The sequence below is a fragment of the Pseudocercospora fijiensis genome (assembly GCF_000340215.1).
Source record: "Pseudocercospora fijiensis CIRAD86 unplaced genomic scaffold MYCFIscaffold_9, whole genome shotgun sequence".
Lineage (NCBI taxonomy): Eukaryota > Fungi > Ascomycota > Dothideomycetes > Mycosphaerellales > Mycosphaerellaceae > Pseudocercospora > Pseudocercospora fijiensis.
Window position 1 is genome coordinate 2,097,774 of NW_006921540.1, and position 25,645 is coordinate 2,123,418.

Here is a 25,645-nt window from a genome sequence, read left to right on the forward strand (position 1 = left end):
TATATAGCGGCGGTCTAATTCGAGAATAAGCTCCTACCTAAGCTTAGGGCGTATTTTAGAGATCTATATAGAATTAGTCTTAGCCGGAAGGTTATCCTCGAGAGTCTTTAAATAGGCCTTAAATAAGCGAGCCGATTAATCAGTCTTCTATTTAGCTCGAAGATACAGGTCCTAAGCGTATTATTACCTTAGTATAGGGTTTCTAAGGGTGTCTAGTATAATAGTTTTGTAGGTCTACTACTAAATAGCAGTCTAGTCGTTAAGAGAGTCGAAAGAGTTATCCTATGTGCGCTTTAGGTCGCTATTGATATACTGTATAGCGTAGATAACTAGTAAATAGTCGTCTAGAAGAGCCCTCGGTATATTTCGCTAGTTAAGCTTACAATTACGTATATAATTATTATATTGCTTGCGACTAGAGCCGTTAAATACGATATAGTCCTTAAGCTTAGCATCCTTCCTCTTCTAAATAGATAATAAAGAAGGCCCTGCTATTAGTTTAGTTATCGGGGCTTCCTAAAGGCGGCGAAGTTCGAAGAGGTCGTCCTTTAGCTATTGTTCTTAGCGTAGGGCAGTAAGCCTGTTTTAGGTAGCTTCTTAAAGTCTCCCTACCAGTTAAGGACTAAAGGCTAGTTAGCTATATTGTCGATTAACAATGTTATTAAGAATGTCGTCGATAGGCAATTCTAGGTCGTTACCTAGAATTATAGGTTCTTTAGTAGGCCCTCCGGCAGGCTCTTTAGCAGGCACTATGCTACTAGAGTTGTTATTGCTAGCGCTACTAGCGGCGCTGCGGTTGTTGTTGCTTCGTAATAAGCCGGCTATTATAATAGGGGGTAATACTAATAATATATTATCGGCCCCTAAGATACGGATATAGCGGAATTAGTAGATATCGGCTTAGTGCGATTAACTTAGTATAATAGGCTGTATAGAAGGCCTTGCTTAATAATTAGTACGGTTGTTTTAATAGAATAGTACGTATAGGTCCCGTTCTTCGGGCGCAATATAGTTAGATTAACGGTTTTCGTAGCTATACCGCTAAAGGCTTGAAATAAGGACTATCTAGCTACTGCCCTTAAAAGGTAGATCGAATACTATATAATAAGGGTTATATTAGCAGGTAGATAGGGTAGTAGTAAATTAGTGTAGTATTCGATAGAGATCTAAAAGGAGAGGGAGGAAGGTAGGCTAGTTAGCTTAACGCTAAGCGCTAAGCCCTGCCTAAGGCATTAGGACCCTAGCTTTACTCGGTCTAGTTATATACTAATTATATATAACCTCTAACACTAGCGTATAGAAAACCTTCGTAATTGTAAGAGGAATTACGTCTCTATCTAATCCTTAGACGTTTATAGTAATAGTTCCGATGCCTTATATATTAAGCCCCTCGGTATTATTTGCAGTTCTAACATTATAGTTTATAACGCGAAAATCGGTAAAAGCGCTTTTATCGTAATAGAGATAGATAGTAGCTCCTAAATCGATAATACTTAATAATATACCTTCCTCTACCTTGCTAACTGCTATAACCTCTCTCTTTAGAACTGCTATAAGTTCTAGAGTAATCCGTACTGCCTCTATAATCGCCTAATCCTCTAAGCTTGCCCTTCTAATATGTTCTATATTTCCCTCTACTTTGCTTCCTTTACTAGCCGCTAATAGCGTACTTAAGGCCTAAAGGGAATTAGCAATCTATAGAGCTTAGGAAGAAGAATCGTTAGGGAACGTACCTTAGAGGATATTAGTAATCGCGCTTAATCCTTAGATTTTTAGCGAGGTAGCGGTGCTTTACGGTAGCGAGGTATTAGTACCTTATAGTAGCGACAGTTAATAAATTATGTCTTTGTCGGCCTATATAACGGATTTAGTACGCTTTAGTCGAGAGTAATATTCCCTTAGAGCTAAGGGTAGTAACAAGGATCGAAACTTGCGTCGTATAGCTAGCTTAAGGTAACTAATATTAGCAAAACGCTAGGCGAAGTTAGCATCGTCTTCTATGTTCTCGTTAATAATAGAGTCTAAAGGGGAACGCTTAACCTATATAATCTTAATAGGTCCTTAGGGCGGAACGGTTATAGCCCGAATAGACTACTAGTTTAGAGTTCCGAAACGCTTAGAACGACGGCCTCGGACGGGAGTAAAAGGAGCTCCCTTACGCTCTTCGAAGTTCGGAAGGTTATCGAAAGGAAATAGCAGGTCGCGAGTATCGGCCTTTAGCTAGTTAGTTACTATTCCGCTATTAACGGATATATTCTTAATCGTTGTTTGCCGAGTTAAGTAGCTCGGAGATAGTAGAGATAGTAGTTCGATCTTAGAAATAGATAGAGACGTCTCGGGAACTTGAATATCGTCTAGAAGGTTGTCTTTATCGTCTAGTAAAGTAATCTTAGATGCGATATCTAGTATTTACAATTCGAAGATAAGTTTCGGCGTTAAGATAGAATCGAATATACTATCGTATATATCCGTCGCGAACTTCTACGTTATATTTATAGCTTATTATAGGAGTATATTACGATTAGCATTAACTGCTAAGATATATGCCTTTAGTTTAGTAACGAGGCTAGCGCCTCCGGTAGGAGTCTCTTCCTACTCCTTATTATCGCCGCTAGTAATTACTTAAACCGAGTTCTTCTCGCGCTATTAACGTATTTAGATACGAATCTATTCTTACTTCTCCTTAGAGGCGTTAGCCGGATTCTTAAGGTAGTCGGCTTCTAAATACGTACTCTTTTTGTTATAGTGCTTATATTCCTTAAGATCCTTACGATCCTTCCTATCCTTACCCTTTTTGCCTTCGGTCTTCTTTTCTTTCTTATTATTCTTTCGACCGCCGTTGCCGCCGCTATTACTACCGTTTCCTCGTAGTACGGAATTCGCTGCTTCTTTGCCGAGGAGGTAGGTTATTAGGCTAGCTACGGTTCTTAGTATGCTATTAGTCTTACTAGCTAGTATATTCTATATTCGACGGAAGTCCTAGAAACGGGCTAGTAGGTTAGTAAGGACTTTAGCTATAATCTAGTTATCGTCGAAAGTGCTTCCTAGGTCCGTAAGTCGCTTCTAGAAGGTCTAAAGTTTGTTAATATAGTCGGTAACGTTCTTAGATAAGTTGAAAGTTGTAGACGCAATCTACTAATAAATTAGGTAGATAGCTTGTTTATCTATTGCCTTATAGAGGTCGGAAACGGCGTCTATAAGTACCTTAGGGGTAGTCTTATCGGCGATCCTATTGCGAATATATTAGTCTATAGTTGCGAGGATAAGTATACGGGCTATCTTAACTCGCTCTTACTACTTCTTATACTTACGGATTCTTACGTTAAAGAACGTAATATTAATCTTATATTCCTCGAGGGATTTATTAACTAATATCTTAACTTCTTCCTTAACTATAGAGAGTTTCGTAAGTTCCTTCTAGATCTTATCTATATTAGGTAGAGATAGTTCTTTAGGTTCTTCGAGGATGATTTCGGTACTATCGAGAAGACCGGAAATGTTCTTTACGTTACCGACTATAGCAATATCTTACTTCTATATAGGAAAGGTAATTTAGTCCTTATATATATAGACCTTAATGCCGTCGATTGCGACGGAGGAATCCGAAGTTACTATCGTAGGGCGTTTAGGCGCGTAGCGCGTATCGCGTATCGCGTATACGTAAGGGTCTCTTAATTACTAAGCAAAGAACAATAAGACTATAAATTAGTTGAAAATAAGTGTAGGGCACTATAAACCTTAGTAGAAGAGATAGAAGTATCTAGTTGCGTAAAAAGTCTATCTATAGTCGGCTAAAGTCCTTACTTATCTAGTAAGAACTGTTTGCTCTATAAAAGCCTATCCTACAGCTGCAGCTTGTCTTAATACAGGCTGTCTAAAACAACTCATTTCTCACTATGTGTCCAAGATCATATCTCCTCCCTTCCAACCTTCGAAACACATCAAACTCCCTAAACGTCACCCACTCAACCTTGGCTTGCACAACTATCTCCTACCGAACCTTCCTCGCCAACCCCAAAACCGCAGGTTGAACCACGACTCCAATCCGAATACACCCCGGATCCAACCCATCCTTCACCCTGCCCGCCCAACAGCACATCCAACACTTCCGATTCCGAATCCATCTCTCCCCACTCCGACTCCTCCGTAGCTGATCAGGCTGGATCCTCAACTCCCGTACCAGCGATACAGCATCGCTCGGCAATTTTTTTTTTTTTTCAGAAACTCCATCGCGGAGATTTCGTCGGCCATTTGGAACGTGTTCGTGCTATAGTACATGGCCAGCGCTTCCGCGCGGATTTTTGGGTGGGATTGGAGGAGGGCGGGTTCGTGGTGGGGGATTTCTGGAGAGGTGATGATGAAGATTCTGCGGCGGCTGACGTGGATGGTTTGGTTTTGGGGGAGTGTGAGGGAGTAGATTGTATTTCGGAGTTCTAGGGGGAGGTCGAGGAAGGTTTTAGTGTAGGGGTTTTGAGGGTGTAAGGCTGCGATTGTGGGTTCTTTAACTTGTTTGCGATTGCCTAAGCAACTCGTTAATATGCTTTTTATGCCTATCTCGCCTTGAATGAGTGTAGTGATAGTGGTGAAATCGGGAGGACTTGCGACTGTAGTTCTGAAAATTCGCGTGCGTCCTGTGTGAAAAGTCTCAGCCTAATCCAAAAGCTTGTATAGGGGAGGGTGTAAGCATATATGCACAAGGCTTAGCTTAGGCGACGTTCCAATTCAACTCTTAACGATATTCTCGATTTATGATAGCGATTACTCGAGTCTCCACTCAAATCCTTACACAATTGAATCGCTCTTAGAATCCGGATGTTAGGATATAGGTCATATTAGCGTACTCTCCACAACTGAGAAAAGACGTGCTTACCGTAAGGAAACTTCCTAATTACAACATTACTAGTATACTTCCAAGGCTCAATCGAACAAGTAGCTTCTTTTTGGTCGTACGTCTCTCCCTTACTAACCTTCTTCCCGGCATAATCGATTCGAACCTGATTAACAGTGCGCCTCGAGACATCTCTATCGAAATATTTCAGTAGCAGGGCTGAGTCTCGCCATTCCGATCAGTGCGCGCCCAGTCACCTTCCACGTTAGCACCAAGCTTGATGAATTCGGGAGAGTAGAAGGCAGTTCTAGATGCATCGGTCGTAGGATAGAAGATTTCATTATAAATCCAACCTTCAAACTTCCATTCGGCAGAATCCCTTCTAGTCACGTCGGCCTTCAAGAAATGGTTCTACTGTTCAACGTAGCTTATAGCGTGTAGCTAGTGGGAGTGCGTGCTTATAGGCGAAGAAGTGGTCGCCGCCCGAAAGGATGCCTGTCTGGCATACCGAGCACTTCGAGCCTGATTGCAAACCACTTGCATTCTACGATTGAATCGTGGTCACTTGGTTTTCAGCTCAAGCTTTTGAGGACGAATTCCAGTATTCGACAGTCTTATTATCATTATTGTCTTGACACTCCTCCTTACTATCTTTCTCTATTTCCTCCTAGCTCTCGTAAGATATCCTTCGATTCCTTCGATCTTCCAAAAGCTCGTCTATCGTGTGTCTCCTTCGAGGCCCTCGAACCGAGCATCCTTAGTGTACGCCATTCGGTGCATTCAGAATAGCGTATCTAGTAGGCACCTTCCTGATCTGAAGGGCCCCGATTCACGCTGTATGTGATGTGCCGGTCTGCCGTTATCGTGTATGTCTCCGAAGTAGACCGCGCGCACCTTGTGCTGGGTCTTAAAGGCCTTAAGAAACGTCCATTGCGGGTGTAGCGGGAAGGTCTTCGCTGGCGGGCGCCCGATCGGCTTCTTGCCTGCATTACAGTCGTAGATAAATAGGCCACACCCTGCATATGCCGGTAGCTTAACAAACGCGACTGCCCGTGCATGCCATTCATCCTGCTCGTATTTTTTCCGCCTGCCTAGTGGGTTCGTCGTAGCCGTAGTGAAGAGCGCGATCCTTACCGCCGGCTTACTCCCGTCCGGTCTTTGGATCTTCGCCTATATAAAGCTCTCGAATGCGCCCATCCTACCGGATTCGCCTCCTACGTACTGACTTTTCTAATCGCCCGTCGTGAAGGCAATGTTGTGCGGGCGTATATAGATACATTCGTCTCCATATCGCGTCTCCGCCTCTTCCCGTATCCTCGCGAGAAATCGGTCGAGTACCATAGTAATCGTAAGAGCCTCGGCGTCTTCGACAGTCTTAGGCTTCCCGAACAGCTCTGCTATATTCTTGGACCGTGTTCTCGCAGGAGTTGCCCACGGCTCCTAATATCGAATAGAATAGCTCGGGTACTGATGCGGGATACCTAACATATGAGCAGTTGTCCGTTATTTGTTGGCCTTCTTTGCTTTACAGAGATTGCAGTGTGACTGCAGAGCTCTATAACGATCGACATCGTGACACTTCGTCTGGATGTCGTGAGAGCCGTAAGACGATGGAATTGAGGAAGTCGTCAAGAATTATGAAGGCGATTGAGCAAAGCGACTGCCAAGACTAAGAACAGCAAGGTTGCGGGAAGAACCTTACACCGGCGTCGGACATGAAACGCTGCGCATCATCATGCTTGCCTGAAGCTCAGCACGCGCCAGACAACGCTACACTTCAAACACACCACCACCACCACCTCACTTCCATCAGCAATACATATCGGGCGACGCGACCACCGTCAACAGCCGCCTGTCAGACCAAAAAGACAACACATTCGCCAACAGGTCGCCTGAACAAGTCACCACTCGAACCCAAGGCTCCTCGCAACCACATCATCCATCATGGTCAGTCGAACACCCACCTACCCATCTACTTACCATACCATACCAGCGCACTAACAAAAGTCACCTCCCAGTCCCTCCGCATCGTCCCAGCTCCTTCCCACCCCTCAACCACAACCCCCAACCTCGGCGCCCCTTCCGCCCCAGGCGTCCACGACACCCTCCGCGCCAACCTAAGCTTGTCCACATCAGCGGCCCCGAAAGCCTCCGCACCATCCAACACCCTCTCCTCGCATCCCCTGGAATCACGTCTCTCGCAATGGCGCACCCAACAAGACCACCTCAAAATGGAAATGTTGAGACGCCAGTTCGGAATCGCAGAACCGGTGAGACGTCAGATGGAATTACAGATTGTGCGGGCAGGCGAGTGGAGACCGGCGGTGTTTGGGGCGACGGCGGGACTTCATGCGGATATTTTGAGTGGGAGGGATTGTGAGATTGGATGGGAGGATGTTTTTACTGGGGAGGAGTTGAGGGAGACGGTGGATTTTCATGTGGAGATGGAGGGGAGATTCAGGATGGGGGAGTGGTAGATTGATTGCTGCTGCGCGGGTGTGGTTACAAGGAATGATGGATGTGTTTTCGAGGGAGACATGGAAAATGCAGCACTGACTGCATGCACTACGCATAGAGCTATGTATGCTTCGCTGTATACTACTAGCTTGCATCAATGTCCGTGATGTACTGCTACTACAAGCTGCATTAGTACGAAACGAGAAAGAAATGTATAACAAAACCGATAGCCCAAATCACGCTGCGTGTCTCATATGCCGTAGCTTAAGACTGTCTATTCCATACACAGTAGTAGTAGAAGTGCTTCCTTAGCATCATTCCTAGAATGAATGCGGACGCCCGTGCAAAACAATATGTGCCTGCTGCCGTCAACCACAAAGCGCAGAACTCCCCGCCAAAAATCCTTGCTCAATAAACGCCGCCAATGCCAGACGCCATGGTGCTTCGAGAGCACTGATAGCTCTCGCTCTCGCACGAGTGATGCGGTATACGCCTCGACACCTCGATTTCCAACAGCGAGCGTTCCATTCATCCCATCTCTACTTCCTCATAATATCACACACCTACAACCCGCTCCGCCCTCGCCGTCGTCCCTCGATCGGGTCACGCCTGCTTTGCCTGTACCTTTGGCACCAGCTGTGTCGTCGTCGTCAATCAAGTCTGCAGGTTTGACGGTCATGTGAACCACATTCGTCGACGCGATGTTGAAAGGGAAATCTGCATTTACCCCCGAATTAGCATAAATTTGGGAGAGACAGCAGGCCAAAGACTCACCTTTGAGCGTGGACTTATCCTCAATCATTCTCCCCATAACAATAAGTCGTATCGAGCTGGGACTCGCAGGTCTAGGTTCCCATTCGCTTCTCCAATCCGTCCATATCAATTCCTTTAACTGGTATCCACTCAGTTCCCTAGGTTCGAATGTTCCTTCCGGCTTCTTGACCTCCACTTTCCGATTTCTGAGATACTTCTCATCGATTTTATAAGGGTGTCGTGCGCCGGTTGTGAGCATGAGAGATATGCTTAACACGGGCCCCGAGTTGGTTTGTGTGTGAACTATTGGGGCGTCGGTGGCTGGGCCTAGATGTTCTGTCTCCTGGCGATTGAGTGTGGGCTGTTCTGCTAGTGCTGTGGTTGCCGATACTGGGGCGGAGTCGCCGGCTGGGGTCGGCGGTATTGATTGAAAGGCATCGTGGAATTCAGCTGGGCTGGCAGGTGTCTGTGGCTCGGCGTTTGACTTGTGTAGCGTCGACATCTCTACTGGCTTCGCTTCCGCAGCTGTGTTGACGACTGGAATCGCCGCCGCTGCAGCAACGGCATCGACTTGAGAAGCCATGAGTCCCGCGCGCTCTCCTTCAAACTCAACGCTCCTGCCCAAAGTGAGTCTTCTGTCTCTCGCTCGCTCTTTTCTGTTTGGTGTATGTCTTCTGGTATGACGATATGCGCTTGCTCCAAGGAAGGTATCACCAATGTCGTCGTCTTGCCGTCCCCACCCTCGACATGAACTCCGCGGAACGCAAGTTATGGTAAGCGAGCGACAAAGAAGGCTTCAATTGCTGTGCCAGACACCGTGCCAGCAGATTCTCCCGAGGGTCCGTCGATTCTCCCGTCGAGCTCACGCTGGTGTGAGAGAAAAGGTCCAAGTGGCTCGGTGCAGGTGAAGCTGGGCTGGGCTGGAAGTGAGCGCGTGGCTTAATCAGGAAGGTTTCCAGGCGTTCGAATCGCGGCGCGTGCGGGCCGACGAAAGAACAAGGAACTGGTTCGCGCAGGCGCAGGATTGAATCGATGTGGCGATGCGCTATTTCTGTCCATCTCATGACGATCAAGACATACAACTCAATAATAATACTGATAACAAGTCGGCGTTCCGGCTCGCCGGCAAGACTCACGCTTTCTCTTGACAATATGTAATATCGATCGGAACATGCGGCTCGGAGATTCATAGAATAGCCAAGGACATAACCCCAGACCTCCCCGCAACGCAGGCGAGAAGGTGGACTGAGGACTCGCGGCCTGCACGAGATAGCCGGCAGGAAGGATGATTCATCTTGACGCCACACTGTGAGAGCCCGACCTTGGCTTTGGACATGTGTGCCCGTACTACGATTTATGCTATGCTTTCGTGGGTATCATCCTCGCGCTTCAATGCCAACATGCTACCAACAGCGCTCCGGATTCGCTCACATATTAAACGCCAATATGCGCAACCATGCATTGGCTACAGCTTGCGAAACGCCTTACTCTTCATCATCCATGCCCATGTCCTCCATCTCGTCAATAAGCTGGTCCATAGGTATCGTCAACCCTTCATCGTCCTCCCCATCATCTGTCTCCATTTCACTCATAGCATCGACTTCCTTCTTCTGGTGCTTCCTGTACAAGTTGAGTCCTTGCCTCAGCTCGGGATCAGCCTCAACATCCTGCAAGAACTGCTCATAGTCGATCTCATCACGCTCCAGATCCTGTTTCCGGGCCTTCATATCAGACTCTTCACGGGCCATTCGTCGTAATTTCCAGTTGCGGTTGTTCTTCTTGTTCTTCTTTCGCTGGGCGAATTTCTTCTTGACGAGGATAACATCGGGAATTGTGCCAGAGTATTGTTTTGATTCCTCGATGGCTTCGTAGTTCTCGTTGTTAAATTGAGTGCCGGTCATGAGATATCCCATGACACTGTCGCCAGGATGCAGGATGCTGCCAAGATGTGTCCTGCAGAGGTATTCGGTGTTGCTGGTGTCTGACGCACGCACGACCGTGGCTTCAGCGAGGAGATATCGGCCTTTCACTGGGCCTACTGGTTCAATGTCCATGACAATAAATTCGACGAGATCCTTCACATCCGCAAGAGGCGCAAATGGTGCTCGCCAGTAAATTGGTGTGCTGAGATCTGCTGTTTGAAGAGTATTCGGATCGAGAAAGTTCACCGCGGTGCCGACTCGGTAGCAAAGGGTCAGTGGTGAGATGTTGCCGATTTGTCGCGCGATTGAGATTGGAAGTGCTACCAGGTCGTCCTTGCATATAGGAACCAATTCGCATGAAAAGGAGAACTTATAGCTCTTCTTACTGGTGTGCGTATCCATGGAGATGAGTTCGTGGCTCTTTTTCGTGGTGACAGGCGCCACGGAATGCAAAAAGTCCAAGAACTTCTCAGCCGAGTTTCTTTCCGCAAAGAAGAAATCGATTCCGTTCTGCACTTCCTTGATGTTGATCGTATCCTTGTGCGCGCCTTGCTTCAAGATGAGCTGCTCTAGGTACAAGAAAGTGCGCTTGTGTGGGACCTTTTGCCGAACTTGCACCACAGCCCGCCATGTGTTGTGTGTGTATGACTTTGCGCAGTCTGGGCACTGTTTCCACTGCTGCACAAATTCCACGTCGAATGTCTGCTGTAGTATCGTCCCTTGCAGCGCCTCTTGCTGAACTGTGATCTTGACTTTAATTCGCCTCGAGTGCGGCTCAGTCCAGATGAAACTCGCATCTATGATCCTCGTCTTGCTCAGTCCTCTCAACTTTTTCAAACACAATGCTAAAAGTTCTCTTGACTCTGGAGCGGCCACAATCCATTGCGCAGGTGGAGCATGCCACCTATCGCAATCTCTGCACATGTGTAGTACACCATCTCGCTCGATTCCGGATGTGATGTCGATTGTGAGCTTAAGGCAGTCCGAACATAGCGCGCCTGCTGCTTGAGTGCCGTCGATTGGAGCGCCACAGTTGTAGCAGAGCACCGTCGCCGCCGTTGTAGGTCGATGCTCCAGAGGAACGTGTGAGTCGATTTCCATCGACATGGCGAGCGGGCGATGTCTCGATTGATGTGGCCAAATCCTTGCTATCAAAAAATACCGAGAGACTCAGCGTGGTACTCTGGAAATGCTGTAGAGGGTTTGACTCGAAATGGGGAGTTTCGTGGTGTTCGAGAATACGAAGAGTCGGTGGCCACAGATGCTTTGAAATGATCGAAAGAAGTCTCAGACCCCTGCGCTTCGATAAGATACGCGGCTGGGTCTGCCGAAACCCTGTTGGCTGAGGGACGGGACTTGCCGCCTCAGACGATCTTTGGCAGGCGCATATGCTGTACAGTACATGAGCCTCTATTCCGAAAGTCTTTCTCACAGAATTCCGCTTTCCTGCCTCTCTATAACACTCCACAACAGCTCAACCTCGAACCCAGACTCCAACATACCGCTTTCCAACAGAACTCGCAAATCTATCAACAACAAGTCCTCCTCCTGCACCTGATTCAAACCACCATGATCTCCGAACCCATCCCCCTCCAAAGCACCAACCTCCCTCCAAAAATCAAACCCGCTCAACCCCTTCAAATGATCCTGCGCCTCATATCTAAGCACCCTCCACCTCCCATCCTCACTCAATTTAAACTTAACACAAGCAACACTCCGCCTCGCCAACCCCGACCCAAGAACCCCAAGGATTTCAAACTCCATCCAGACCCTTCCCAAACCCCTTCCTTCATCACGCACTTCATCCATACCCAGAATCACAACCTCAGCATTCGGTCTCAATCTCCCGACCATTATGAGAGAGAGGCAAAAGCAATCGTGAAGTACCACGCGAGATGTCAGATCTCACAGACTGTTAGCGTTGATGTCAAAAAGTGCACCATTTGACGCCGTGGAACTCTAAATTGCGCAGCATTGCCGACCATGTGACCGCAGAGCGTGTTGGTGCACTCTGATGACTACCAGTCATGCTACTCGGATTGAGATTGTTACTGAAAGAGTGAATGAATCACGACGTGTAAAACTAATACACTTGCTATGAAAGTATAAACATTCTCTCAAGTCAGGGGGTATAGGCGCTGCGATAATGCTCAACAACCCATCAAAAAGACGCAACGCCATCGCAGAATGCCCCGCCCTCATTCTTATCACGCCTCTCCCATGCAAACAAAACAAATGAAAACTTCTTGGAGCAGCCCAATGTCAACGGCTTCATCCACTCGCCTCAACCGAAACAGCCTCAGCCATAACATTCTCCCCCTCGTCAAGAACCCTCATAACAGTCTTCAAATTTCCCAACATCTCCTTCGCATGCGCAACAAGCAAGAGCTTCTCCGCATTAGCCGGTAGTCCCAAATACGTCGGCGGCTCCCTCTCAGGCAAACACTCCTTGACCCACTGCAAGAAAACAGCCTTACTACTGCCACCAGGAAGACTCGTCCCAACATTCTCATCCTGAGCAACCTTCGCAATAAGATTGAACCCATCCTCGAAAGCATCACTTGTCAAAGTCTGGTCAACAAGAGATCGGAGAATAGACATGTCGTCGGGATTGTCAACTTTGCCACCATACATTTCTGCGACGAGAGCGCGGAGAATGTCCCAAGGGATGGATTTGGGGGCGATGTTGCTTCTTCCTCGCGCGACGTTGTCGGTCCACCATTGGATTATGAAGGCTGAGCAATCGAAGTCTGCGTCGTTGAATTCCCAGAAACCTTTCCAGCCGAGGTTTGGCGCGTAGCGGAGTCGTTCTTGGACTACGGCGTGTAGGAATGCGAGGAGGAAGTGCACACGAGCCTTCTCCACTGGTTGCGAAACGGCTTTATCGGGGAGCGAGGTGAGAGTGTCGCGCATGTTGGCACGAATACCGGCTGGCTGCTCGTACATTAAGACGCGACTGGTACGGAGTAAGCTCGATGGTATCTTTGGACTGGTCTCCATTGACAAGAATAAGCGGAAGTCCGGATGTGGCTTGAGTGAGTCAATTCGCTTGACCAGGTTCTGCAACCACTCGGTAGCGAGGTGGACGTTCTTGATAAGGACCCAAGAACCATTTGCGGCAGCACTGGCAAGAGCAGAGTCGGCGGAAGACATGCTCTCGTTGGAACCCATTGCCACGCTGGTGCAGCTTGCGTTTTGTCGCTCGACAAGTTGATCGACCTTGTAAGAAGCGTCGAAGCCTGGAGTGGAGCAAAGGGCAATCGGCGAAGAAGCAGTCGTCTCTTGAGCGATACGTCCAAGGTTCTCTGCGACATCGAGGAAATCCTGTCCGAAGACAGTGTTGACGAAGCGCTCAGTCGCAGGAACAAGACGATCCATGCGGAACAGCTTGACCAGAAGAAGCTCCTTGAGCGCTCTGTCGTTCTCATTACTGGTCGCGCCTGTCCCGGGCACGCAATGCTCTGCCTGTTCAATCGAGAAGAACTTCTGCCACGCTTCGTTCTCAACATCGCCAACCAGCTCCTTCACGCTCGTGATACGTGATGCAATCGCAACAGCTTTCTCTTTCTGCTCCGAATCGGTCGTCACATCGCCGCCCACGACTGACTCGTCCAAAAGGAGGTCGAGCAGAGTCTTGTCCATTGGGAATGGGGCAGCTTGCGCCAGAAGAACCGCGAAAGTCAGACGATCCTTCTGGAGCAAGGAAGCTGACGTCTCGCTGTATGTCTTCCTAAACAGAGCTCGCACGATTGAGTCAATGCGCTTCTTCGCATCCCGCTCATTCGCTTCCCGCGCACCTCGCAGAACAGACTCGAAGATGTTGACAAAGTACTGCAGCGAAAACTGGTAGAAGTGGTGGATGTGGTACAGCTGCTCCAGCACTGCAAAGATTGCCGAGCAAGATTGAGCGATGATCTCGTAGGTACTCATGATATTGTTGACTTCGTTCATGACACCTTCAGTCTCAGAGGCCTTGGCAGTGATCTCTGCCGCTTCGTTCTTGAGCGTTTCCAAGGTTTGAATGACGTTCTCGTCGTCGAGAATGTTGCCGCGTGACTCATTGAGGGCTTGCAGAAGCATACGCTCCAGACGGCGAAGGCGCTGTGTGAACTCGCCCTGCATCTTGACCAGATTCGATCGTCTCTCGTCAACATCGGGTCGCTCAGACTTAAGTACATCATTCAGCGTCTGTGTCTTCAAACTGCTCTGCGTGACCGTGAAGTTGACGAATGTGGTTCTGGAGCAGACGTCCGGAGCAAAAGGTGCAGAGGGATCCTTGGTACTGAGGTACAGCTTGAAGGCTGGCGAGAAATCGATCTCCTGTCTTCCAAGCTGAATGAGGACACGACCTCCAGTGCGCTGGTACTCCTTGTTGAGTACGTGATTGAGGATCGGATCAATATGCTCAGCGTCTTGAATGAGGATAGGGTTTCCAAATCTGAGCGCAGACTCCAGCTGCTTGACAAAGGAGCCATCCAGGAAACTGGTGACAGTGAGACGACGGTCCTTGCTCTCATTCTGGAGGAACTCCGTCACACGTCCAGACGGGTCAATGATGAGCGGGTAACGATTGTAGCGCTTCAGCATCACAGCGTTTTCGGTGCACAGCTCGTCCACTGGCAATGCGTGCTCGTGCCATTGCTGTCTCTCGTCTGCAGTTGAGAGGTACTCAGAAAGTGAGTTCTGCGCCTTGAATGCGATCCCAGATGCGGAAAGCTGAAGTGACCAGTCTTCCAGCATAGCACGACGGTATTGCTGATCGTACAGACCGGCATATGCCAGGAACGCAGACGCCAAGAAGACGTCGCCGATAATGGTCTCCATCTGGACCTGGAAGGTCTTGCTGCTCTCTTCCCACCGACCTCTCTCAGAAGACAGGCTGTTGAGCAATCGCATGCTTCGGTCGACCTTGGACTGCACGCGTGTCATTTCTGCCTTGATCGCTTCAGTCTGGCTAATGAGCGATGCATATTCGGACTTGTATGTGGCAATGCTCTGCTCCAGCTCCTGTAGCGTATTCTCGATCGCCTTGGCTTCTGCTTTAGTCTGGAGTGCCTCCTCTTGCAGCTGGTCGACTTCCTCTCGGAGGGGTCCGACTCGATCCAAGATTTCTGAGTAGTTGACCTGAGCCTCAACCCACTGAACCAAAGGTCCACATGCTTTGGAGGCTCGGTTGACACGCTCGAAGGTGAAGTCCTCCTTGTTCAAGAAATCCGCCCTCATTTTCGCCCTTAATTGAGGAGTCATCTGACGCTCGTTGTCATAGCCGACAATGCTAGCAATAAAGTCATCGCGGCGCACAATGCTGACAATTGACTTCCAGTCTGCGGCCTTGTGTCCGAGCAATGTACAGACAGACTCAAGCGCTAGCTTTACACCAGCAGGTGGATGCTGCATGGACCTCACTTCCGTCAAGTGCTGTCGCTTGATGTTGCTGACACTTCTCTGAGCTTCCTCAACTGCCGGCTCAGCTTTTGCCAAATCGTTAAGCACGACTTCTCTTCTCTTCGCGACTTCCTTCTCTTGCTTCTCCAATGCAGCCTGAATCTCCAGAGATGCTGCTCGTCTCTGCTCCGCCTCGCGCTGGTCCGCAACCATACGCTGCAATTTCTCGCCAGCCTCAGCATCTTTCTTTTCAAGCTCAGACTTCTTCTCGGCCAAGCTACGTTTCAGCTCTGACACTTTCTCCACAGTTTCGCGAAGTTTGTCAAGACCGACATTAAGATGGCGCTGTTGTTCCTCAAGGTCATCACGCTTCTCGTTAAAAAGCTTGACGAATTGAGCAACAAAGTCCAAGAATTGCCGTGGAGTGAGGAAAGTCTGCTTGTTTTGCTGACGCTTCAATCGGTCGTTGAAGGTGCGCAAAGAGTGATGCACATGCACCATGCCATTGACGACGGCGTCGCGATGTGAGAGCGGCATTTCGAGCTGGTCGAACTCGATCGGCAAGCTATCTGGGCATGTGTAGCTTCCTTTGTCGATATCCACAGATTGCGTGAGCTCGTAGGCAACCTGGTACAGCGCTTGATCAGACCAATCGCCGAACCAATTGAGGACGCAACGATTGAAAAGGGCCGGACTGGTAGCTGCCTTGGATCCTAAACCGTCAGAAGGTGGGTTCATGGTGAACACAACGTGCAAGTTGCGCACAATCTGTTGTGTGAACCACTTGTAAAGTTCTTCTTGCGAATCAAGCAGAAGACCTTGGCGCTGAGCGCCCTCCTTACAAGCAGTCATGAGCGTGGCGTACTCATCGCCCTCAAATAGACCAGGCACTTCTCCGTTGGCAAGGAGTGTATTCATGCGCTCGAGGAATCCAGAATCCAGCACATTTGACTCGTCCATAATGAAGCATATCTTCTCGCCCTTGCAACCGCATCTCCGGAGCACAGTACGGAGATCTTCATCAAAGTCTTCAGAGGAGTATCGACCATGCACCTTGATCTGGAACACAGATAGACCGTTCATCCACGCCACGAAACGAGACAGAGTCGTCTTGCCCGAGCCACTTACGCCGATGAGGATCAGGTGACCCTGCGGTTGCCTGAAAACACGATCGATACGCAAGACGTGTTCGAGAACATCATTGAAGAGAATGAGCGGCACATCGAGTTCCTCCTCGCAGAACGTGCGCAGACGAGCTTTGACAAAGTCGCGCAGCTGATCCCGAGCAACTGGAACATAGTTCTTGGACAGCCAGTTCGAGAAGAGGATAGGGCGCTGCAGAGCTTGCTCTTCGTCGATGTTGGGGAAGTGCTCAAGTGCAACACGGTTGACAGCTTCTTCGGTCCATTGTCGTTCCTCGTCAGCTATCAAACGATCCGAGAACAATCTCAATGCCTCATGTGCCCAGATTCGGACCAGACCTTCCAGAGATAAAGTATCGAGCGGTCTTACAGCCTCATAAATGGCGCGCACCCATCTTGTCAGCTCACGAGGCGAGTAGACGTAATGGGGTTGGATCTCTGGCGTGAAGCGTTTCTGCGATTGCAAATACACTTGAATCATGGCTTGCGTCAAAGCATCAGCATAGCCGCGCAGAGTAGGTATGATCTTGAGCACAGCATTGTTGAAGGTGCCATAGATCTGCTTGAGCGAAAGTTCGCCAGGATAGTCGACCATGACAAGCGGTGCGTGTCTCAAGAACCGAAGACCTAGTGGAGTACGGCCGGCATCTGTGGGAGGGTTACACGCGCCGACGAATTGTATCCGTTCGAGGCTGACCCAGCTTCTGGTCGATGTTCGCCAGAAACCGCCATGCTCGACAAGTTGGCGAAGAAAGGAGATTACGCGCTGAGTCCCATACTTGTCTGGAGCGGGCAAGTTGATCTCGTCGCAGAAGACCACGAGCCAGCGCCCAATTTGCCGTGGAGCCATCGTGACACCGCTGATCGACTTCTTATAGTCGCAATATTGCTCGAGCGTCTTCACGAGAAGATCTGGTGTGGTAGCACTGGAGAAGTTGAGACCAACCACTTCCATATTGGGCAGTTTGCGCAACGCGCTGAAAAGCGTCATAGTCTTACCAGATCCGGGAGGACCACAGAGTAAGAGTGGCTTGTGCTCGGCCAAGAAAGAGTAGAGTACGTCCTCATGTCGAACAGTGTCAAGTGTAGGGATAACAAGGTCTGTCTGGGTGACTGAGTGAGTATTGACCTCGATTGATGGAACCTGGTTCTGCCATGCCGACCAGATAGCCTCTGGCAAGGATACGTCGTAATCGATGAGTGATGTCTGCTCTGTCAGGACTGGCATGTCAAGTGTTGCCAGCCCAGCAAGATAGTCACCAAAGGCCTTGCGATCCACAAGTGGGCAGTCTCCAGTGAAAGACCAGACTGCTGCGAGCAGCACCTTCTTCGATAAATATGCCTCAAGTTGCTCATCGTTGAGCGGGAAGTCAGCATGGTTGATATTGTACTCCAGTACAGAGCGGCATGCCTTGCGAAGCAGCGAGAAGAGCGTGCCGAGAGCACGAATGGAAGTGAACTCCATGATATGTTTCATGCTGGCGCAATGCTGGAGACCCTTCCTCACAAAGTCGTTCTCGGTCAGTCGGCGATGGAGGATTTCTGCCATCAGGTTCTGAACTGCCAAGCGCGCTTCAGTAGATGTCGGAGTGCCTGTGTCCTCTTCCAGATCCTCGAAGGTAGCAGTCCGGAGTTGGGCAATATATCTTGAGAGCATAACGTCGACATCAACAGTATCATCACTGAACCACACCATACCACAACGCGAGACGGTGGCAAGCGTGGCATACTTCAGCGTCTCGACTTCGAACATAACGCGAACGTTGGAAGGCAGTCCAAGACGCTCACCATTGGGCAGCGTGAGCAGCTTGTTGTCGTCAAGGACACTGTTCAGGTTCTCGACCCATTCAGGGTCAACATCGCCATCAAAGACGATCCAGTGACGCTTGCTGTCCTCGCCACGAAGATTGTCGACCACTTTTCGAAGAATGCTGGTGAACAGACCATCGGTCCATTCGCGAGTGGTGCTATCCAGAGTTCCGTACAGACTTTCCTTGGACATGACCTTGGGATCAATGACATGACAGACGCCCTCGATGCCATCGACCTTTTGTAACGCTGCAAGCAACGTCTGCCAGGCAGTCGACTTGCCAGTGCCAGAGCTGCCGACCATCATCACACCATGATGCAGGCTCTGAATTTGATAGAGCTGCAGAACCTTGGTGAGCCAGGCATCTGTGGCGACCAACTTGCGCTCTTCGACAATCTCCTGCAAAGCCTCGCGTAGTTTATCCAGCGACGCAGGCATGTACTGCACTCCTGGGAATGCCTCTTCTTCGACTTGTGCCATAAGCAATGCATCATCGCGGACAAGCTTTGGCGCAATCGTCTCGCGAATACTCTGCACTATAATCTGAGGCTCCACCACGACGTCTGAGCTCTGCTCGCTACCAGCAGCTAATCTTGCACGCTTGAGCCCGCCCGAGCTGACGAGCACACTCTTTAGCGCACGAAGACCGAAATCATAGTGAGGCTGCTTTGACAGCCTAGCGCCACATTGATCGAAGAATGGCACCGTCTGACGTGACAGAGTCTTTGCTTCTGAGAAGCCCTGCGAGAAGAGCATAACTTCGGCGATAATCTCCTTGTCTGGCTTCGACATGGCAACACTGCGGAACAGCTTCTTCAAGTTGTCTGGCAAGTTCGAACGACCAGCATATCCAGGATTCATGGTGATAAACATGCCAGTAAGAAGATGAACCTTGAGCTGGCGGCCGACAAGATCAATCTGAGCAGATGGATCGAGAGCTCGCTTTCGCAGACCGACTTGAATGTTCTGGATCTGCTGCGAGACGGCAGACAGGATTCGCTCTTCCAGTCTGTTGAATTCATCGAAACAACCCCAGGCACCAACTTGTGAGATACCCAGGAAGATGCGACCCATAGCTTGGAAGTCAAATGTGTCGTCACAATTGAAGACCAGAGTGAAACGTCCAAGTTGTACACCTAGAGCCTTGACAGACTCTGTCTTTCCCGTTCCGGCTGGTCCATATGGCGAGCCACCGAGTCGCTGGCAGAGAGCCTGGCTGAGTGTGAGGAAACAGCGGTCGGTAAGTGGTGTGCGCACAAGGCGTTCCGGCACGCCAAGATATTCGAAGCCATATGCGAGGGTGGCATTGGCGACCTGTACCTGCAGGCGGTCAAGTGGAGCGGCGCTGGCATCGAATTCGTACCTCATTTGAAGCAACCAGAGATAGTGGCCAGGAGAATCGGCGCCACCCTCAATGAGTTGCTCGGTCTTGTCACGCTGGTGGACGAACTCAGTGATGAGGTGCTCAGACTTCTTGCGCAACACTGGCTCCATTTCCTGAAGCACGGATTTGGCAAGATGTTTCAGCCTGTTGACCAGACTCTCAAATAGCATTTGAAGCGCTGAACCGCCTTGCGAAAGAGCAGCTGTGACTTGGGCTGTCCAATGTGCTTGTGTAGCCAAAACGACAATCTGTGCAGGGTACTTGACGACGTACTTATCGAAGGCGGCGTCATCAGATTCCTCAATGCCCTGATACTCCTGAACAGCTTCCACAAGAAGCTCCGAGAGAGTCTCCCGCATGCCGTTCTCGAGTGCTCGAAGCCAGTCGTTGATCTTTGGAGTCTGTATGAGCGAGATCGGTGATTTGAGCCTCATCTGCTCGCCTTCTCGGGAGACAAGTCCATTGATGTTCTGCTCGTCATCAATCTCCAGGCCAGCAATACCAGCAAACATCTTGCGAAGGTGCTTGGCAATCCGTACAGTGTCGTTGCTGTTGCCAATGATTTCCAGAAGATCTTCATCACCGACAAAATAGAAGCGAGGGAACGCCACACGTTCCTTCTCCAAGTACTCTCCAAGTGCTTTTTGGATCTTGTTGAGCAAGTCGGCGAGACGTTCGAGCGACTTCTGCACGTCGGGGATATTGAGCACTTCCAGAACCTGAGGCGAGCGATAAACCTTTTTGAGCACATTCATGAACTCGCTGTTGATGTTTGCGAAGCGGGAAGATTCCACGGGGAGGAGGTGCTTGATATCAGCGTTGCCGGTGAAGACACCTTCCAGGTAGACCCACTGACGCTGGACATCGATCCAGACATCGAAGAGTACGTGAATTCGATTCAGTTTGTCTTCCCATGATGACGCTTCCTCCTCGAATTCCTTGTAGTACGGCGAATGTCGCATTGCTTGCAGAGAGTTCAAATGATCGCTGCATTTGGCGAAGAGGTCATCCCAACCTTTGATCAGACGGCACTTGGTCTGATACGGCACGAGATCCAACGAGTAATTCTGCCAGTGTTCACGTACTGAGCGAACGAACTCTTCCAACGCCATCTCACCTTGCGCTTGGGCGATGACATCGCGAATGACAGCCTCGCTTGCGACTAAATTGAGGTCCCAGACATCGCCCAGTGTCATAGACAGAGCTGAGTAGCGTTTCGATGGGGCCAGAGACTTGAATATCTTGGTCCAGTGACGCTCGCGCACTGCATCTGATCGCATTTCAGTAAGCAGTGGGTTGATTTTCAGCAACTGGCGAAGATGATTCTGAAGATGCTCAAAAGCAGCGTAAGATCGCATTCGACTTGGCATTTCCTTGGTGGTCTTGATGAGATTGTCAATGCTTTGTCGAAGCTTGCGAGGCTGGATGCTGTTCCATGGCTGGTCTTTGAGGTCGTTCAGCTGATCCCACACGACAGTCAAATTGGCCCATACAGATTTGTAGTCTTGTACCTCAGCGAGGAGATCAGCAAGCATATTATCAGGACTGGCCGGAAGCTCCAATGCTTCTTTCGCCTTGGACACCATGTCGTACTGCTCCTGAAGTTGCGTGAGCTCAGTATCAAAGCTCTCGAGCGAAGCAGTGGCTTCTTCTGGAGGAGTCGAGCCAGACTCTGGGCGCTCTTCTCGCCACTTCTCAGTCATCTCAGCAATTCGGCGCGAGACGACACCATCCTCTGCGATGATCTTGGTCCGCAAGCCTTCAGTATGGTCGTTGATTTGCTTGCTCTTCTTCTCCAGGACTTCGACAAGAGCTGCCCATTCGTGATCGACCTGCTCTACGTATAGCCAGTCCTTGGGGTACGGGAATCGAAGGCGCGACAGTGTTTGTTGACCTTGTCTGAAGGTGTCCATTTCTGGCTCCCAGACCTTGGTCTGCCGCTTCACTGTCTGCACAACAGTGATGAACGATACCGCCTGAGATGTCGATGATGCTTGCATTGATTGGCCTTCAAGATCTTTGCGCGCACGCTGCAGTTCGCTGTACACGTCAACCATGCGAGTCGCAAACATTGAAGAGAAGTGTGTGAGAAGATCGTGCTGCCACTGGTCGTATTTGGCGTTGACCTTTGCCTGAACTTGCCCGTAGTTGATGATAAGGTGACCGAATGACCGTCGCATGCCGGATGTGTCGAATGTCTCACGCTTCTGCCTAATCTCAAGAATGAGCTGCAGCCACAAGTCCAGTTCTTCGCCCAGGTCATCTTGGATTTGCTGCAATTGCAGATCCCATAGGGACTGAAATTGTAACCACTCATCAACATAGGTCTGCGCAACACCTAGCTTCCCTTCGATTCGGTCATACAGCTCGGCAAGTGAGCCCATGCACATGATGGGCAGCTCAGAATACGCTGTTGTCTGACCAGAAGCCCCAACAGTCAGAGCACTCTCGAAGCGAGAGGCCTGCAATCTCGGGAGGCTGCATACAGTGCCAATCCAGGTATGCAGATTCTCAAGCCAACCACTTTTGGCATCTTCGAGGGGTGGTTCGAGCTGAATGATCTGACTCTGCATCACGATGTCATGAGCGAATGTGTCGATGTTGGGTGTTCCTGCTTCTCTCTGGGCTTGCTGCTCTGCTCCGTAGCCATGTTCGAAGTCCTCGGTCCAGTCCTTCAAAGCTTGCTGCAACCTTGCGTGCAAAGTCTCCAGTACCTTCTCATTAGTCTTTGCAACCCAGATGGCGATGTTCGAATAGGCTTCAAGATTGAGCTGGTCAATGGCACGTTGAAGTGTCTCGAGGTGAGTGCTGAATGCCTCATGTGTGAACGGGCAGCTCTGCAGCTCTCGCAGCGCAGCTTCCACAGTCACCTGTATTGTAGAAAGCGTTGTGACTTTCTGCTGGAGTGTCGCAATGGCAATGCCAAGATCACGGACGAATCGTACGTGAAGTTTATCATCGCTGCCGCCACCTAGGGTACCATCACTAGATCGTGAGACATGCACATCGTACGCGAGCACGAAAGTGTCCCATCTAAGCGACGCACCCTTGCCAATGTACTTTTGCACATCATTTCGATGCCCACTGATCAGGTCGGTGACGTTCGACATGTTCTCGATTGTCAAATTTGTTTGACCGAAAGTGTTTAGGCTCTCCATCAAGCTCACCGCGTAAGGATAAACGCGTCGGGCCTCCTTCGAGACATTGGTGATGGCGTGCGGCACGTTGAAACCAAGCCAGAGCAGATTGCGAACTTCCTTGAATAGGATGATGACTTGCGAGTCGAAGTTGACATGGATCTCGAGGGTGTTCTGGCGAGCTCTGTTCTGCGTGACACTGAATAAGCGTCCGGATATTGATAGGTGTCGTCGGTCGATGTCTCGCAGCCAATCCTCGAAGATCGGCTTCGTGTCTAGCTTCCTTTTGAAGCCGTCGCAAAGCTGATTCAGTCTCGCGCCATCTGTGTGATCTCTCCATTTCTGACCAAGTATGTCTTCTACTTTGGAAAGGTGATTGTCAAGCTGACGCTCAATCTGTTTCGCCCGAATGATGGCACCAGAGATTGGAGGCAGGTCGTGCAGCTGCGCCATACCGTGGGATTCGGACTGGCCGTACTGGTGTGTGAAGCGCTTTTGCAGCCCGTCAATGTCGTCGCGGACATTACTCAGAAGCTGGGCTTGATATTCGGCGATGGCTCCCTTGATCTTTGGCCGAACGAATAGAGCGTTGAATCGGGAGAAGACTCGAAACATTTCGTTGGCCGTCTTTGCGACCGCCAAACGATCTCGCAAACGTGCAATGATAGAATTCTCCACTCGTGCAGTCCGCTCATTGTATGCTGTCTCGGCTTGTGTCCACAATCTCTCGCCTTCAAGAGAAATGTCAAGCACATCAACATCCTTAACGACTGTGTATGCTTGAGCAATTTCCTCAGCTGCGTCGACATCTCCCATCTCTTCAACAATGACGGGGCCGTTTGCGCCATCAGTCAAATCTGCAGGATCCTCCTCTGGACCAAGCACATTGGCAATGGTGTTCTGCAGCTGTTCATGGTCATCTCTGAACTTGAAGATGTACTTGATTCTGTCCTGTGTCTTGTCGTGCCGCTTGTTGATCTTAATAGGAATGAATTTATCGTTTCGTCGTCTCGTCACATCCCGGGCCACGTTCGTAAATTCCTTGACATTATCATCCCAGAACATCCAGACGGTCTGCACCTCTTCAATCTGCTTCTTAAAGTCCGGGAAGCTCATGTGCATCAGCGTTCGGCCATGTAAAAGCTGATGTATTCGCGCGTCCACGTCCGCTGAGATGGCTTCGACTAAAGGCAATGCTCGTTTGATTGGGTACGGGCATATGCGTAGCTTCTTGTTCAAGTGGCTAAACACATCGTCAAGCGCTTCCCGCAATTTCTCTATGGTCGGCGCAGCCAGCAGTTCCTCGATCGGGAAGCCATGGAAAAGCTGGTTGTATCGATTCACTGTATCCTTTGTCTCCTTCAGACGAGTATCTGATTGAAAACTGGCCGTTATACCATGTCTCTTCGCTTTTTCAAGTATGGTCATCGTAAGCTTGACGCCACCACTAGCAAGTTGGGACTCGATGCCCTCGATCGCTGCTTCCATGGCTAGCCAAAAGTTCTTCTCTTGCGATGTTGTCCCAACTGCTCGGTCGTCCGTGATTCTCGTGAACTCGCGTATCTGCTTGATCCAGTCATTGGCCATATTCTGTAATCGATTGAGTATGGAGCTGTCCGTGACGATGCTGTCCGGTATGGCAACCGCCGCAGCATGCCAATCCCCATTCGCCTCGCTGAGCTGCATCTGCACAGCTTCGTGTATCTGTAGTCGCGGCGCTTCGACTTCGATATTCTGCTGTAGGTTCTGTAGGGTGATTTCCAGATCTGCCAGTTTCCGCCGCGCGCCTGATATGCCTGTCCGCGATTCGCCGTCTGATCGCAGCTTCTTGCCTGTACTCTCAGATCCTCTCGCGGCTGCCTCAAAGAACGGGGTGAGTGCTCCTCTCACAAACGAATGCAGACTCTCGTATGGCGATACTGTGGAGCCTGCACCTTCTGCCCCCAGACTCCCGGGCAAGCTCATGTTCACCACCGACACCTGCTTGCTCAGCGGCACATCTGGCACTATCGAGCTTGGCCTCTTCAGGAATGCCACGCAGCCAACTGTCCTGTTGGAGTAGCTGACCTCCGAGCTCAGCACATATGTATCTTGATGATGCTCGCTGTCTCCATTCGTATATGTGCCAATCTCCTTGCCCTGCGTACCCGTCGCACCCGCCTGCTTGAGTACGTACAGCGCGACTTGAGCTTCCAGGGCAAACCGGAGACATCTTGCTAGCGTGTCTTCTATGACACTCTCGTGGAGCAGACTGCCCGGACCTCGCAGCTCGTCGTCGGTGGCTCCCAGCGTCACTTCTAACACCCTGCTCAGGTATTGAATAACTGCCTGGGGGTCGACGGCGGAGGATGCTGGGGTCGGAGCTGGTGCAGGCGGGTTGCCATTTGCCGCCCCGACACCGTTGACCCCTTGGACCACGGGGTCCTCCATCTTGATGTGTTACGAGCTAGCGGTGAGGTCGGTCATCGGTATGGTGATTATCCTGGCCTGCTATTTTGTGGTTCTTGGCACAAAGTATCGTTTCAGGAGGGTGACGTGTCGTGAAAGCGAGTGTTGGTCTGACCGATTATCCCGAGACACCACAATGGGATAGGGAGGATGATATTTCGATGTAGCGGGCGATGTTCGGTGTCTCTGGGCGATGGGTGACGGTGTTGATGAACTTCCGCTTCTTGCGACGCGAGTCGCGCTTTCCCAGTTGCCGTGAAGCGGCAGGGATTACCCCAGTCCGCTGCAGTCACGTGATATGAAATATGTCTTCTCTTTCACTGTGCTATGCTATCAATATGCAATATGCCATCTCTGATCTTGAATTCACGTCCTGTGA

The 25,645-nt window shown here is 49.9% G+C and overlaps 6 protein-coding genes across 6 annotated transcripts; 2 read left to right on the forward strand and 4 right to left on the reverse strand.

The window, feature by feature from the left end:
• Positions 1-3,743: 3,743 nt before the first annotated feature.
• Positions 3,744-5,895, reverse strand: MYCFIDRAFT_209005 (uncharacterized protein; the record flags this gene model as incomplete). Its single annotated transcript, XM_007932725.1, has 17 exons — positions 3,744-3,842; positions 3,896-3,929; positions 3,957-3,964; positions 4,001-4,079; positions 4,107-4,196; positions 4,226-4,499; positions 4,530-4,650; positions 4,696-4,704; positions 4,763-4,773; positions 4,849-4,880; positions 4,909-5,053; positions 5,086-5,181; positions 5,219-5,224; positions 5,252-5,364; positions 5,394-5,441; positions 5,634-5,806; positions 5,842-5,895. 17 exons carry the CDS (start codon positions 5,893-5,895, stop codon positions 3,828-3,830), a joined length of 1,308 nt encoding a protein of 435 aa, XP_007930916.1. The 3' UTR covers positions 3,744-3,827.
• A 120-nt stretch (positions 5,896-6,015) lies between these two features.
• Positions 6,016-6,501, forward strand: MYCFIDRAFT_178695 (uncharacterized protein; the record flags this gene model as incomplete). Its single annotated transcript, XM_007932726.1, has 5 exons — positions 6,016-6,071; positions 6,102-6,157; positions 6,208-6,254; positions 6,283-6,323; positions 6,360-6,501. 5 exons carry the CDS (start codon positions 6,016-6,018, stop codon positions 6,499-6,501), a joined length of 342 nt encoding a protein of 113 aa, XP_007930917.1.
• Positions 6,502-6,623: 122 nt separating this feature from the next.
• On the forward strand, positions 6,624-7,374 carry MYCFIDRAFT_70835 (uncharacterized protein). The gene is made up of 2 exons (XM_007932447.1): positions 6,624-6,775; positions 6,847-7,374. The coding sequence occupies exons 1-2, from the start codon at positions 6,773-6,775 to the stop codon at positions 7,303-7,305; spliced, it is 462 nt and encodes a 153-aa protein (XP_007930638.1). The 5' UTR covers positions 6,624-6,772; the 3' UTR covers positions 7,306-7,374.
• A 458-nt stretch (positions 7,375-7,832) lies between these two features.
• On the reverse strand, positions 7,833-8,570 carry MYCFIDRAFT_101242 (uncharacterized protein; the record flags this gene model as incomplete). The annotated part of the gene is made up of 2 exons (XM_007932727.2): positions 7,833-8,002; positions 8,060-8,570. Coding segments are annotated over 2 exons (681 nt in total), but the record flags the coding sequence as incomplete, so codon positions are not given.
• A 952-nt stretch (positions 8,571-9,522) lies between these two features.
• On the reverse strand, positions 9,523-11,208 carry MYCFIDRAFT_157335 (uncharacterized protein; the record flags this gene model as incomplete). The annotated part of the gene is made up of 1 exon (XM_007932728.1): positions 9,523-11,208. The coding sequence occupies exon 1, from the start codon at positions 11,065-11,067 to the stop codon at positions 9,523-9,525; it is 1,545 nt and encodes a 514-aa protein (XP_007930919.1). The 5' UTR covers positions 11,068-11,208.
• An 823-nt stretch (positions 11,209-12,031) lies between these two features.
• On the reverse strand, positions 12,032-25,464 carry MYCFIDRAFT_87852 (uncharacterized protein). Its single transcript, XM_007932729.1, has one exon. It carries the CDS (start codon positions 25,246-25,248, stop codon positions 12,232-12,234), a length of 13,017 nt encoding a protein of 4,338 aa, XP_007930920.1. The 5' UTR covers positions 25,249-25,464; the 3' UTR covers positions 12,032-12,231.
• Between the last annotated feature and the right edge of the window lie 181 nt (positions 25,465-25,645).

What these genes read in the sequence shown, in the direction of transcription:
- MYCFIDRAFT_87852 (XM_007932729.1), bottom strand. Translation starts at nt 25,248, where the DNA reads ATGGAGGACCCCGTGGTCCAAGGGGTCAACGGTGTCGGGGCGGCAAAT.